This window comes from Microcaecilia unicolor, chromosome 10 (genome assembly GCF_901765095.1).
Source record: "Microcaecilia unicolor chromosome 10, aMicUni1.1, whole genome shotgun sequence".
Taxonomy (NCBI): Eukaryota; Metazoa; Chordata; class Amphibia; order Gymnophiona; family Siphonopidae; genus Microcaecilia; species Microcaecilia unicolor.
In genome coordinates, this window is record NC_044040.1 from 71,464,337 (window position 1) to 71,480,391 (window position 16,055).

The 16,055-nt window shown below is 44.3% G+C and overlaps 1 protein-coding gene across 1 annotated transcript in view; it reads left to right on the forward strand.

Annotated features, from left to right (window-relative positions):
* ARID2 (AT-rich interaction domain 2) overlaps positions 1 to 16,055 on the forward strand; it is a 581,863-nt gene that overhangs the window by 546,650 nt on the left and 19,158 nt on the right. Inside the window, exons 17-18 of the mRNA XM_030215750.1 lie at positions 8,709 to 8,847; positions 9,970 to 10,055. Of these exons, the coding sequence (XP_030071610.1) occupies positions 8,709 to 8,847; positions 9,970 to 10,055 (225 nt within the window). The remainder of the gene's footprint in view (positions 1 to 8,708; positions 8,848 to 9,969; positions 10,056 to 16,055) is intronic.

Here is a 16,055-nt window from a genome sequence, read left to right on the forward strand (position 1 = left end):
AATAAATTTACCATCATCCCATTGGATGTTTACATCCAAAAAATTCACCTCTCGACGACCAATACAATGTACAAATTTTATATGGGGGCTCACTGTGTTCAAAATTTCCAACAGCTTCAGTAAATTATCTTCTGTCCCTTGCCATATTACCAAAATGTCATTTATATATTGTAGCCATTTAACTACACCCTTAAAATGTTGATTTGTATATATATACTGCTTCTCTAACTGGTCCATATACAAACATGCAATGGTGGGGGCTACTGTAGCCCCCATCGCAACTCCTTTTATTTGATGGAAAAATTTTTCTTTAAACTTAAAATAATTGTGATAAATAACTAACTCAGCTATTTGGCCAAGTAAAGTTATTAATTGATTAGATAACTCTAAAGTTTCCAATAATCCCTTAATCATAATCACAGCTTCCCTTTGCGGGATATTTGTATATAATGCAGTAACATCTAATGTTACCAAGCATACCTCTAAATTAGCGTCAACTTGTACATTTTGCAAAATATTAAGCAAGTGATCGGAGTCTCTCACAAAAGACGTTATGGACTTCAAACAGGGTTGCAAATGAAAATCCAAAAATTGAGAGAGCGGTTCAAACAGCGATTCACATCCAGAAACAATGGGACGGCCAGGAGGATTTTCCAAACTCTTATGTATTTTTGGGGTGAAGTAAATAGTGGGTATTTTTGGAAATTGTTTAAACAAGTATCGAAATATTTGAATAGAAATAACACCTTTCTCACAAGCTTCCTTTAGCAACTCATACACCCGCGATTGATACTGGGTGGTAGGATCTTCCTGTAACGGATTATAAAATGTTTGATCGTTTAACTGAGTAAATGCTTCTTGTTCATACTTTGATCTATCCTGTACCACAACTCCTCCCCCCTTATCAGCTCTCAAGATTATAATACTTTCGTCCCTCTGTAAATCTACAACTGCTTGACGCTGCAAAGCTGTCAAATTGCCATACTGTCTCCCCAAAGTTGCTTCTAATTTTTCAAGATCATGTAATACCCATTGCTGAAACGTCGCAATGGCAGAATCTATGGGACCATAAGGAAGCCATGTGGAGGGCAATCGGTGTGTTTGCAAAAAAGACTTAGATTGACTAAGTAAAATGTCAGATTCGATGGTATCATTCTCTCCAAAAAATAATTTCAAACGTAATTTTCTAAAAAACTTGTGTAAATTAATGCGGATATCAAACGCATTATGAAACTGGGTAGGAACAAATGTAAGCCCCAAACTTAAAATTTGATATTGAATGGGACTCAAAGACTTCGATGATAGATTAAACACTATCAATGAATCTTTCTGCCCTGTCGTTTGGGGCGTACTATAGGCTGTGTATTCATTTCTGCTGTTTGTTGTCCTGTTAAAATAGTTGTTTTTAAAGATGTCTCAGTGTGGCCACCAATATTACTCGTTATATTACTGTCATTCCCATGTTCTTCTCCTGATGAGTCACTTGAAGAATTGATAAATGTGACTCGCTTACCCTTTTTGTTTCGTCTAGATTTTCTACTTTGATTCATCCACGGATAGATGAAACCCTTCGTATAATCTAACTCGTCTCTCTTATATTTAGAAATTTTTTGAGATCTAATTTCTGCTCGATATTTCTCAATCACTTGCATATGTGAAGCTCCATTGGTTTCACATTGGGTAGATGTCAAACATGAAGTTCAGGATCTTCGTTTTGTAGTTCTGAATCACATTAGTTTTGAAAGGGGAGGCAATGTGCCTCGCATGCTATTGCGAAAAGAACAAAGGTTAATTTACCTTTGGAACACTGTAAGCCCTAATGGGTTAAACAAAGAAGTAGAATGGTTAAACTTGTGAGAGGGTATTTATATTTAGTTTCTTTGAAGCCTTGGTATGTGCAGGTGTGGGCGTCCTTCGAGGCGTGGCTACCGGCACGTCCAGGATTGGTAAATTTATGAGAGGGTATTTAAACATAGTCTCCGTGAAGCCGTGGTATGCGCATGTGTGGGCGTCTTTTAGGCGTTGCCACCAGCACATCCAGGATTGTTGAATGTTTGGCCACTTGTAGAGCCGGTAAGAGTTTACAATATTGGGTTTTAAAAAGGGTTGAAATAATGTTTGTGAAATACAAATGTATGTTATTATTGTTGTTTACTTAGATTACTGACCCCTGAAGACGCAAAATTTGCAAAACACGATCGTGTAGGGTCCGTGTATAATTGTTGCGTCTGTGTACAACTGTTTCAGTAAACAAATGAGAGGACAGCTTCAGTGAAGCAGTTTGAAACTCAAGGAACAGATTCAACATTAGTCCCGTGAAGAGTGGAATCACGGTGAATGGAACTACTGTCATTCAGTATTACAGCACACAGTAAATCAGTTGTGGTTTACGATGGAATATAAATCTTGCTTTAAACCTGCTGTGGTGGGTAATTGACTTAATCAATGGAATGATCTTCACACGGCTACAGAGAGTCTACATCAGGTTATGAACAGATTAAGATAAGATCGTAATGAAGAAAAAGTGCTTTGACTGACAGTATAATTAACAAGTTTCACACCAGTGTTGCTATTGAAAAAAGTATATTTTGTTAAAAGATTACAAGTGATACTATGATTCCGGGAATTCTAATGTTATAGAGTTTGATAATAGTTTTTTGAGATTAGTTTTATAGATTTGAATTAGAGTGAATGGATGAATGAATGATAGATATATGGGGATTTTAGACAATAATTGTTAAGCTTATGAGATTAATTGATGCAATAAAGATAAATATAAGTGCAATAGTTGTTGAGTATATTGTAAAGATTTATTTAATAGAGCTTTAGAAACGGAAGAGGTTCTGTGAGATTGAAGATGAGCAGATGTGGTCCCTCTTCATAACAGTGGAGACAGGGAAGAAGTGTGAAAGTACAGACCAGTAAGTCACATGTCAGTGGTAGGAAAAATAATGGAGTCGCTGCTGAAAGAAATGATAGCTTTCTAGAAGCCAACGGGTTACATGACCCGAGGCAGCATGGCTTTACCAAAGGAAAATCTTGCCAAAGGAATCTTATTGACTTCTTTGGGTGACCAAAGAACTGGATGAAGGATGTGCGCTAGATGTAATCTACTTGGATTTCAGCAAAGCCTTTGATACGATCCCCCATAGAAGACTCGTGAATAAGCTGAAAGGGCTGAACTTAGGACCAAAAGTGGTAAACTGGATACGAAACAGGTTGACCGACATGTGGTAGAGGGTGGTGGTAAATGGACTCCGCTAAGAGGAAGGGAAGGTGAGCAGTGGAGATCCTCAGGGGTTGGTGCTGGGTCCTATTCTTTTTAATATATTTGTGGATGATATTTCTGAAGGGTTGGACGGAAAGGTTTGCTTTTTTGCAGATGACACGAAGATAGCCAATAGAGTGGATACCCTGGAGGCAGTAGCAACAATGAGAAGGGATCTCCAAACTTTAGAAGAATGGTCAAGGGTCTGGCAGTTAAAATGTAATCAATATATATAATATCTCTGGGTTACCAACAAGACCGGTTTTCCAACATTTCAAAATAATTTTCAAAACCCAAAATAATATTCCGAGTATCACCTAAGTAAATAATGTAAATATTAGAATAGTGCTCATTGATCAATGGAGAAGCAACTCCTAAATAAATGTACTATCTACCATCATTGCACCAGTCCACCCTACCTCCCTAGTATTTCTAAATTCAATGCGGATATTACAATGTAGCTCAAAAAGTAAAAAAGGTTGTCCACATACTTGAAGCCCAGAGGAGTGTAAGGATGTCAATCTCAGATCACATCTTCTGATGCAATAATCAGTGTCCTTTGTTCAGAGGGGCTCTCGCATGATCCAAACAAAACTCCAAGTGTCCCAAAACCTTGTAATCCACTGTTCATGAAACTCTCCACAAAGATCCACAATAATTACTACTACAACTACTATTATTTAGCATTTCTATAGCGCTACAAGGCGTACGCAGCGCTGCACAAACATAGAAGAAAGACAGTCCCTGCTCAAAGAGCTTACAGTCTAATAGACAAAAGACAAAAAAAAAAAAAAGTAATCAAATCAATGTGTACAGGAAGGAGGAGAGGAGGGTAGGTGGAGGCGAGTGGTTACAAGTCAAAAGCAATGTTAGAGGTGGGCTTTCAGTCTAGATTTAAAGGTGGCCAAGGATGGGGCAAAACGTAGGGGCTCAGGAAGTTTATTCCAGGCGTAGGGTGCAGCGAGACAGAAGGCGCAAAGTCTGGAGTTGGCAGTAGTGGAGAAGGGAACAGATAAGAAGGATTTATCCATGGAGCGGAGTGCACGGGAAGGGGTGTAGGGAAGGACGAGTGTGGAGAGATACTGGGGAGCAGCAGAGTGAGTACATTTATAGGTTAGTAGAAGAAGTTTGAACAGGATGCGAAAACGGATAGGGAGCCAGTGAAGCGACTTGAGGAGAGGAATTCTCAAGTCATCCAAATTTTGAAACTGTTCATATTCCTTGTTCCCTATATTGTCACCATGTTTCGCCTTACAAAGGCGTCATCAGGAAAACAAAATCAAAAACTTCTTCAAATACACTTGGAGGGGCATAATTGAAAGGGACTTCCTCGTTTTGATTTGGACGTCCTCGCAAAACGTCCCCATCCAGGGACGGAGATACCCGTATTTTCAAAACAAGATGGACATCCATCTTTCATTTCAATAATACGGTCAGGGATGCCCAAATCCTGAAATTTGGTCGTCCTTAGAGATGGTCGTTTCTGATTTTCGGCGATAATGGAAACAAGGACGGCCATCTCAGAAACGACCAAATGCAAGCCATTTGGTTGTGGGAGGAGCCAGCATTTCTAGGTCACTGGTCCTCCTGACATTGCAGGACACCAACCGGGCACCCTAGGGGGCACTGCAGTGGACTTCATAAATTGTTCCCATGTACTTAGCTCTCTTACCTTGTGTACTGAACCCCCCAAAACCCACTACCCACAACTGTACACCACTACCATAGCCCTTACAGGTGAAAGGGGCACCTAAATGTGGGTACAGTAGGTTTGTGGTGGGTTTTGGAGGGCTCGCTGTTTTCTTCACAAACATAACAGGTAGGGGGGGGTGGGGCTGGGTCCGCCTGGCTGAAGTGCACTTCACCCACTAAAACTGCTCCAGGGACCTGCATACTGCTGTGATGGAGCTGAGTATGACATCTGAGGCTGGCAATCAATATTTTTAAAGATGGTTTTTGAGGGTGGGAGGGGGTTAGTGACCACTGGGGGTCATCTGGTCATTTCGGGCACCTTTTTGTGCCTTGGTTGTAAGAAAAACACGACCGGGTAAAGTCGTCCAAGTGTTCATCGGGGACGTCCTTGTTTCTTTCGATTATGGGTTGAGGACGTCCTAGTGTTAGGCATGCCCAAGTCCCGCCTTCGCTGCACCTCCGATATCCCCCCTTGAACTTTGGCCGTCCCTGCAACGGAAAGCAGTTGGAGACGTCCAAAATCAGCTTTCAATTATAACGATTTGAACGACCCTGTGAGAAGGATGCCCATCTTCCGATTTATGTCAAATGATGGATGTCCTTCTCTTTCGAAAATGAGCCCATTAGTCAACCCCCACAATCATCCTAGTAATCCTCAATCCTAATTTGTAACAGAATAAACACTACACTAGTGGCTACCTGCACTAATGGCAGTCCATCTGCACCAGTTAAAATTTAATGCTAAGAACTGCAGAGTGATGCACTTGGTGTGCAGAAACTCAAAAGAGAGGTACCAAATAGGAGGGGAGAGATTAGTAAGTTCAACTCAGGAGACAGACCTTGGGGTGTTGGTGTCTGAGGACCTGAAGGTGAAGAAACAATGTGACAAGGCGACGGCTGCATAGAGAGGGGTATAACCAGCAGAAGAAAGGAGGTGTTGATGCCCCTCTACAAGATAAGTTCAAATCCACTATGTTTTGTTGCACATCACTGAATACTGGGAACTCGGAAGCTATTTCATTATGGGTCATTGATACACCATATTATTTGGGTTGCCTTGGCTTCAGGAACATAACCAACTTATTGACTGACAAGCGTGCACCCTAAATTTGTGCCTTGTTTCAAGCTTTCATCTTAACAATCAGTTGTCCTAAATATTTCTCGAAAGTTGACCAAGCCTTGCACAGCTTGGATTGCAAAAGAATTTGTCTTCTATTGAGTCAGACTGAAACCCTTCAAATGTCCTTCCAGTTTTTTGCTTCTTTTGATCCCAGTATACCTGCCATTATCATTATCAAGTGCACACTGTCTAATTTGGTAAACCTGCCATTATCATTGTCAAGTGCACACTGTCTAGTTGGATTGTATATTTCATCTCTTATGCCCAGGCAGGCTTTTCTGGGAGGGCATGTCAAGGTGCATAATGTTAATTATCGCAGCATCAGTGTTCTGCCTGAAATCAGCAGAGATTTGTAAGTCAGTGATGTGTTCCATTTACACATTTACTTCCCATTAAAGTTTAGATAAAGATTCCTGACATGACAGTAGGTTTGATCAATCTGATTTGCAAGTTTATTGTAGGATAGAATCTGACGCTATCCCCTTAAGGTCTATTTCAATCCAATGGGTGTTGCAAATAAGTTATTTATATAAGATTAAATTGTCTGGGATCAAAATTATTCTCCAAAAATGTAACAGAATAGGATCAAATTTATTGTGCAAGGACAAATAAGTGAAAGGACACATGAAGGTTGAAAATGGGCCAGATCGGACCAGAAGTTCCACAGAAAATATAACCCTCCCCACCCAAAAGAAAAATGTTAATGGTTCATTGCATATCTGTGAGAGAAGCAGTTTCAATTTCTGCAACATGCAAACTTTCATACACCGAAATAAAGCCCCCCCCCCTTTCCAAGCTCTGACACTTGGGTTTCTGACAGGTATTTGTGATCTGTATTGGCCACTGTTGGAAACAGGATACTGGGTTAAGTGGGTCATTGGTGTGACCCAGTATGGCTGCTGTTATGAAAATACAGCTTAGCATTCGCTTCCTTTATCTCATTTTTTGCCGCTGCTAGTGCTTAGCTCAGCTCACCAAACCACTGCTTTATATCTCGGACACTGCCACCAAGAGTTCTCTCCTCTACCTCAGACTCCTCGGCTGACTCTTCGCTCATGAGCACCACCATATTTACAAATTCGCTTCCTGTCCTTTAGCTCCACCATTGCATACAATTACTTGAATTGCACCAATCGCCACCTGATGGACATCTTTCTAGCTCTCACAGCAACTGCTTACTGCAAGAGCTAGAAGGATGCTTGCAATCCCTGGTCCAGAAGGATGTTCTTTCAGGGTTATCCTGGGCCTCACCAGAGCTCCTGATGACATCACTCGCCCCCCCCCCCCCCCCAAGAAGTTTGCCTTTTGGTATGATAGCAAACCCTTGCCCTGTTCCAAGAGTGCTTGAATATCTTTTACATCTTTCGGAGTGTGACTTCATAAACAGCTGTTCTGGGATACACATCAATTTGATTGAGGTTCAAGGTTCTGTTTATTTGATATACTGCAAAATTTTCAAGAAAGAAATCTAAGCTGTTTACACAATAAAATCTGATGGCTGGGGGGAGGTGGAATAACAAACCTAAGATAAAATCAAAGCAGCATAAGAAACAGAAGGCAAAAAAAAGCAGGAAATATTACAATTTCAACAAAGGTAAGTATCCAATGGGAGATTACAGGTGGGTAATAAAATGACTGACTCTGGAAAGCATCTAGCAAGTTGTATCTAAAAAAAATATAGTAGTTAAATTCCAGAGCTAATAGGAAAAGCACTTGACATTTATCATGAGCTTGTAGAAGAAAACTGTATCTCTCTACAGCTTTTAGTTTTAACTAGCCTGTCATCCTACCTGTATTTTTCCCTGATCTTATGTGCGTAGAGGAGAATAAGCCCTGCATAGTTTGGATTGCTAAATAGCTCATGCTTCTATCTAAAGTAGAGGAAAGCTCTCGAGCTCCACCCAGATTTTTGTCTCTTTGCTCGCAAAACAGGTGTAATATTCCTATTGCCCAATGCACACACTCTAATCAGGTATCAGATTGCATCTCGTTTTGTAATGCCTAGACAAGGCATGTCAAGACTTGTACACTTAAAGTTGTGGTCATGTCATATTGTCTTTGTTGAGGAGATTTGCTAGGCTGCGAAGTGGAATTCAGTTCACATACTGACATCTTATTGTCTAGATACCAACTCCCAATGTGTCAACAAGTTTGCTTTGTCAATCCTTCAGGTGTTCTGAGGGCTAAAATCCATCATCTCCCCTACAAGGTGTTACTTTTTTGGGGGTTTATCTTTCTTTGACAAGAAAAGAGGGGTTGGGGAATAAAGTAAAAATCAGAATTTCTTGCAACAGTGTTTCTTTACCCATTGACAGATTATTCCAGTTTCTTGTTGAAAGGAAACCCTTAAAAGGATTCCCATTTGTGTAAGTTAATTAGCCACACAAACACTCCCTCCGCCTCTTATAGAGTTGTTGAGATCAGATGTATTTACAGAAGTGTGTGCTCTGCAGATCTCATAAGTGCAGAATCTTGTCACAATTTTGTCAGTGCTGTTGAGTGATGTAACCTACTTGTGTCTGATCCTGCTGTGATGTAAGCAGTTTTGTTACCTGGAAATTGGTGAATGTTTATCTTTCCTACACCACTGAAATATGACAGGTTTTTCTTTTTTTATACTTTTTTTAGGTGGTTTGAAACACCATCACAAGTTTTTTATCATGCAGCAACTGAACATGGAGGAAAAGATGTCTATCCTGGGCAGTGTCTTTGGGAAGGCTGTGAACCTTTCCAGCGACAAAGGTTTTCCTTCATTACCCATTTACAGGTACCAGTTCTTTGTCCTTGTGCCTCACTACTAGTTTGAAAATTCAGTCAGTTACTGTAACTGAAGATGTATGTGCAGGATATTCTATTTTTATTTGTTATGACATTTTTATCCCACATTAGCCCAAGAAGAGCTCAGGTTCAATGTGGCTTACATTACAAACATCAGTAGAATGAGACACATTTTGAAAAGTATCAATTCTTATAATACATCATATAATACTAGGTTGAAATTTAAAATGAGCTATTTCAATGTAAGTAACAATAATCCTGAAATACCCAATTCTATATTGAGAATTGATAAAATAATAAAAGCAACTAAGTTGACAATTTCAATCTAGAATTGATAAATAAGGAGACTCAACTAGAATGATAGTGAGTAAAACTATACTAAGTAATATTAGATAGCTAATCTTTAATTATAGAGTGATCAAGTAAAGATTTGATTATCCAACAGATAGGAAGTAACTATAGTTAGAATATGACATAGAAGGATCAAACATTGTTAAGTTCAAAATTAGTTCTTTACTTTATTGAAAGTTGAACTGAAATAAAATTAGTTTTCAGTAAGCTTCAAAACATCATGTAATCATATCTAATTTGTTTAGGAAGAGAGTTCCAAGTTTTGGTTTCCTTGATATGAGAAGTTGGCACGGAATTGTTTTGTAGGTTACATTCTTGCAGCTAGGGAAATGTAAGATAAGATATTCCTTGGATGATGTAATAGCGTTATGTGGTTGTATTTCAATGAGATCATTCATGTAGGATAGTGACATGTTGTGCAGAATTTGATGAATAAATGCACATAGCTTGAATGATATTCTGTTCTTTATTAGCAACCAGTATAAATCATGAAGGAGAGGGGTTGCTTTAGCAAAGCGCAGTGATGTACATATAAGATGCACAGCTGTGTTTTTTTTTTTTGTTTGGTTGGTTGGTTTTTTTTTTTTTTTTTTTTTAAGAAGACCGCATTTGATTCCTGCATGCATAGATGGAATTACAATAATCAGAGCACATTAAAAGCACTTGAGACCACTTTAGAGACTTGATTCTCAAAGGATAGAAATTGGTCAGTTGTAATCCCTAGGATTTTTCTTTTCATTTTTGTGTCTCTATGAAACAGGATAAACACTGCTCAAGAGATTCGCTACTTGCAGCACTAAAACAAGAAGAGCAGGGATTAGCTGGAAATCCAAAACCTTCCAACAAGTAAGACACCTTTTTCCTTTCATGATCATAAGCACAGCATAAGCAAAATATATTTTTAGAGCAATATTTTATTTGTCTACACTGTTTGCTTCAAGTATTTAAATTTTTTCATTTTTTATTGTTTTGGTATATTCTAAAGAAATCTTAAACACAAACTTGAACAGTCATCAGTGACTTATGATTTCTCACATTGATGCAGAAATTTCCATTCACCATATCTGTCTCGTGCCATGTAATTTTCTGATTCCTATTAAGTTATGGGAAACCAGGACTTCACTATTCTTTTCCTTCAATGTCTGGTATTGTCGTGCATCAAAATTCCCTCGCTGCAACTAAGCCACTGCTTTGTTTCCTTTACAGACCCAACCATATTAAGACTTAGGATTTTTAGATTTATTACTCACCTTTTTCCAAATCTGAGTTCAAGGCACATTACATTTAAGTACATTCTTCAGTTGGGCCCTCCCAGTCCACTGTCTTCCTTCCTCTTTGTATCACTTGGAGTGAACCACCACATTCTTTTTTTATGCCCTACTGGGTCACTGCACTGCTCCCCCAGTCCTTCCTACCTTGTGTAGGCCATAATACTCCTCAGATGTGCTGCTTCATATCATATTACTGAAGTTGTCACCAGAGATTGCCATTAGTTTTGGTATTACAAGGTACACAGTGAACTACAGCAGCAGTAGGGGGAAGTATAGCACCTGGAGCAGGAAAAATATAAGCTAGCACTTCAAACTGTGGGTCATAAGCCCATTTATGTGGTATTTGGGGTCATGACCTGAGTGGGCAATACATAGGCGTGTCATTTACAACACATCTTGGTGGGGTCAGGGACATTGCTGTGGTTAGGATTATGGCCTGAATATGTTTGATGAGCACTGATAGAGGGGGTGAGGTTTGAAATACTAAAAGAGACTTGAGACTAGAGGACTGGTTGAAGATGAAAGGAGGGGAGGGGTTGAAGAACAAGGAGTGAAGAATTGGAAGGGAAAGAGAAAATGCGATAGAGCTGAGAGAAAAAGAAAACTTTTCAAAAGGAAAGAAACACTCTTGAGAATGGGGTAATAGCAGAAAGGGTGGAAGTGGCAAAAAATAAGGGTAACTCGATTGCACAGATTTTTTGTTTGGTTCACAATTGTTGTTTTTATAGATATAGGAGGTAATTCAGTACAGGATGCCTAAAGTTAGGTGCTACAATGCAGTGTACCAAGCATGAATTCTATATTCCATATCATCATGCTGATCAATCCATAGACTGGTGGGTTGTGTCCATCTACCAGCAGGTGGAGATAGAAAGCAATCCTTTTGCCTCCCTATATGTGGTCATGTGCTGCCGGAAACTCCTCAGTATGTTCTCTATCTCAGCAGGTGGTGGTCACACACAGCAGCAGCTCTGGCTAGGTCTCCAAGCCTAATTTTTAGGTTTTCTTGAGTACCTGGGGTTGAGGGCTCTTCTTGAGCAAGTGCAAACCTGGTGGTGCCAGGTCCCTCCTTTTCTCTCCCCTCCCGCCGGCTCAATTTAAAAAAAAAAAAAAATTTTTTGGACGTCTTTAAGGGCGTTTATTTCAACGTTTATTGCAGCTGCTCACTGGGACACCAGTTCGTTACAGCTCGGAGCGAGAAGCAGGTAATTTTACCTTTTTATAGCGGGCAGGGGGTTCTCCGTTCGGTCTCCACGTGGCTTATGGCGTCGGAGGGCGAGGGCGCGAGGATTCGCTCCCCGGACCGCGTGGGTGCGTCTAGCGGGGATGCAGGGATTTCAAAACCTGAATCGCCTTTGTTAAGCATCAGTTTGGAGGCCGGTCAGTGTCCCGGTTCTTCCTCCGGTGCGGCGGTTTTTCCCGCCATAAGCGCCCATCCCCCGCTGCTCGCCCACTCCATGTTGGCCAGCCACTCTGCTCGGACGGCTTCTTCTTGGGCCACCCTCGAGCTGGGAGACGTTAATACTATGGTCGCCCTTGATTCGGGCGACGGTAAGAAAGCGGCCAAAGTTAAGCGTCGTTCTTCCCGCGTGGCTCCTTCTCGGAGTTTCACGCCGGACGCCATTTTGGATGCGCAGCACGTTTCTCCCCCGCTCTTGCGAGCGCCGGTTGAGGGTGCGGCTAGGGCCGTGGCCCAAGCTGCAGAAGTGCACTGTTCGGGGGGATTCTCCCCTGAGTTCATTTTGCTGCTGCATCAGGCTTTTCTTATGCAAAACGCTGCCCCTGCCCTTCTGTCTGATAAAGGGGTTGAGGCCTCCGGAAGCAAACGCCCTCGGGTGGATTTCCAGGCCCTAGAGGACTCTGTCTCCTCTGATGTAGATGAGGGCAGCGTATCTGAGTTCTTCCAACGGTCCTTTGGGGATTCCTTGGAGGAGACGGATTCCCGCTCGGATGGAGCGGATGAGCCCTCTGCAGCGCGGATCTTTCGCTCAGAGGATTTGCCCAACCTGTTAGTGCAGGCCATGAGCATTTTGAAGATTTCCTCTCCGGAGGACGTCTCTCCCTCAGCCTCTGTTGGCTTCGCCATTATGCTGGGGACGAAGCGCCCGCCTAGAACCTTCCACGTGCATGAGGCCATGTGCACCTTGATTTCGGCTCAATGGGATGTCCCAGAAGCGAGCCTCAAAGTGGCTAGGGCTATGTCCCGCCTCTATCCTCTGCCTGAAGGTGAACGGGAGGCCTTTATTTGGCCTACCGTGGATTCTTTAATCACTGCGGTGAGTAAGAAAACGGCGTTGCCGGTGGAAGGTGGCACGGCCCTAAAGGACACCCAAGACAGAAGATTGGAGGCGGCCTTAAGGTCGTCCGAGGCGGCTGCTTTAAGTTTGCAGGCCTCAGTTTGCGGCACCTATGTGGCCAGGGCATGCCTGACGATTGTGCAGCGGGCTTCCCCCTCGGATCCTTCCTTGAGGGCTGATTGGCCGGCCCTGGAATCGGGCTTGGCTTATTTGGCAGACTTGCTGTATGATGTCTTGAGAGCCTCAGCTAAAGGTATGGCTCAGACAGTCTCTGCGCGGCGGTGGCTTTGGCTGAAGCATTGGTCTGCGGACCACGCCTCTAAGTCTCGCCTGGCTAAGTTGCCTTTTAAAGGCAGGCTGCTTTTTGGGGTCGAGCTGGACAAAATCGTGACCGATCTCGGCACGTCTAAGGGCAAGAGGTTACCAGAGGTCAGGGCTCAGGCCAGTGCTCGCCCCGGTAACTCCAAAGGACGGTTTCAGGAAGCCCGTCGGTATCGCCCGGGCAAGTTGGGCTCCTCTGCCACCTCTTCCTTCAAGAGGAACTTCTCCCCCAGGCAGCATTCCTTTCGCAGAGACCGCCGTCCCGGATGTGCTTCCTCCGGTCCTCCCCCAGGGTCTCGTACTCAGTGATGGGGCCCTGGTCCATGGCCCATTGCAGATTGGAGGACGCCTGTCCTCGTTTCTGGGCGAGTGGACCAGGGTAACTTCAGACGCTTGGGTGCTGGAAGTCATCAGAGACGGCTACAAGCTAGAGTTCTGCCGACCCTTAAGAGACGGGTTTATACACTCTCTTCCTGCAAGTCTCCGGTCAAAGCTGTGGCAGTGCAGCAGACTTTGGACAATCTGATCCGCCTGGGTGCGGTCGTTCCGGTGCCAGAAGATCAGCTTGGCAAGGGACGTTACTCCATTTACTTTGTGGTACCAAAGAAAGGAGGTTCTGTACGGCCTATCCTCGACCTCAAAGGGGTCAATCGGGCCTTGAAAGTTCGGCACTTCCGAATGGAGACTCTCCGCTCTGTTATAGCGGCAGTGAAGGCAGGGAAGTTCCTGGCATCCTTGGACATCAAGGAAGCTTACCTGCATATTTCCATCTGGCCTCCTCATCAACGCTTTCTGCGTTTTGCAGTCCTGGGCCGACACTTCCAGTTCAGAGCCCTCCCGTTCGGGTTGGCTACTGCTCCGCGGACCTTCTCCAAAGTAATGGTGGTTATCGCGGCCTTCCTACGAAAGGAAGGAGTACAAGTCCATCCTTATCTGGACGACTGGTTGATCCGAGCCCCCTCTTATGCAGAGTGCGGCAGAGCTGTAGACCGGGTGATTGCTCTTCTGAGCTCCCTGGGGTGGATCATCAACTGGGAGAAAAGCCAGCTGCGCCCGACTCAGTCCCTGGAATATCTGGGAGTTCGTTTCGACACCCAAGTGGGCAGAGTGTTCCTGCCGGACAATCGAATTGTCAAGCTTCAGGCTCAGGTGGACCAGTTCCTAGTAGCCTCTCCTCTTCGGGCTTGGGACTATGTGCAGCTGTTGGGCTCTATGACGGCCACGATGGAAGTAGTGCCCTGGGCCAGGGCTCATATGAGACCACTACAACTCTCTCTGCTGCAGCGCTGGACTCCAGTGTCGGAGGATTACGCTGTGCGCCTTCCCTTGGACTTAGCGGTGCGCAAGGCGCTGAGCTGGTGGCTGAGGACAGACAAGTTGTCTGCAGGAATGCCTGTTTTGACCCCGGAGTGGGTTGTCGTCACGACGGACGCCTCTTTGACGGGCTGGGGAGCCCATTGCTTGGGAAGGACAGCGCAGGGGCTCTGGTCTCCTGCAGAGGCAAAGTGGTCTATCAACCTCCTGGAACTCAGAGCCATTCGGTTGGCGCTTTTGGAGTTTCTCCCAGTACTGGCGTTGAAGCCAGTACGGGTCCTGTCGGACAATGCCACAGCTGTGGCCTATGTCAATCGCCAGGGAGGTACCAAGAGCGCCCCTCTAGCCAAGGAGGCCATGAATCTATGCCAGTGGGCGGAAGCGAACCTGGAACAGCTGTCGGCGGCCCACATTGCTGGAGTCATGAATGTCAAGGCGGACTTTCTCAGTCGCCATACCTTGGATCCCGGAGAGTGGCAGCTATCGGCTCAGGCGTTCTTGGACATCACGAAGCGCAGGGGCCAGCCGAGCCTAGACCTGATGGCGTCATCGGCCAATTGCCAAGTGCCGCGCTTTTTCAGCAGAGGACTGGACCCTCGATCTCTGGGAGTAGATGCTCTTCTCCAACAGTGGCCGACACAGGAGCTTCTCTATGTGTTCCCGCCCTGGCCCATGTTGGGCAGGGTACTAGACCGGGTGGCAAAGCATCCGGGCCGGGTAATCCTGGTGGGTCCGGACTGGCCCAGACGTCCCTGGTATGCGGACTTGATCAGGCTCTCAGTGGACGGACCTCTGCGACTGCCAGCGGAGCAGGGCCTGTTGCATCAGGGTCCCGTGGTGATGGAGGATCCCTCCCCCTTTGGTCTTACGGCCTGGCTATTGAGTGGCAGCGTCTGAGGAAGAAAGGCTTCTCAGACAAGGTCATCGCCACTATGCTGAGAGCGAGGAAGCGCTCTACTTCTACTGCTTACGCCAGGGTTTGGCGTACCTTTGCATCGTGGTGTGAGGCAGGCTCCCTTTCTCCCTTCACTGCTCCAATTTCTTCAGTGTTGGCGTTCCTGCAAGAAGGTCTGGAGAAAGGCCTGTCGCTCAGTTCCCTTAAAGTCCAGGTAGCGGCTCTGGCTTGCTTCAGGGGCTGCCTGAAGGGTGCTTCCCTGGCTTCGCAGCCAGATGTGGTGCGCTTTCTCAAGGGAGTTAATCACCTGCGCCCTCCTCTGCACTCAGTGGTACCTGCGTGGAATCTCAATCTAGTGCTAAGAGCCTTGCAGAAGCCGCCTTTTGAACCCTTGTCGAGGGCATCTCTGAAAGACCTGACGTTGAAAGCAGTCTTTTTGGTGGCTATCACTTCAGCCAGAAGAGTTTCCAAGCTCCAGGTGTTATCATGTCGAGAGCCCTTTCTGCAGTTCACTGAGGCAGGAGTGTCTATTCGCACAGTGCCTTCCTTCCTGCCCAAGATTGTTTCTCGCTTCCATGTGAATCAGCAGCTCTGTCTCCCATCCTTTCTTAGGGAGGACTACCCAGAGGAGTACTCTGCTCTCAAATATCTAGATGTGAGACGAGTCATCATCAGATACTTGGAAGTGACCAATGATTTCCGGAAGTCGGATCATCTGTTTGTCCTGTTTGCAGGTCCTCGTAAGGGT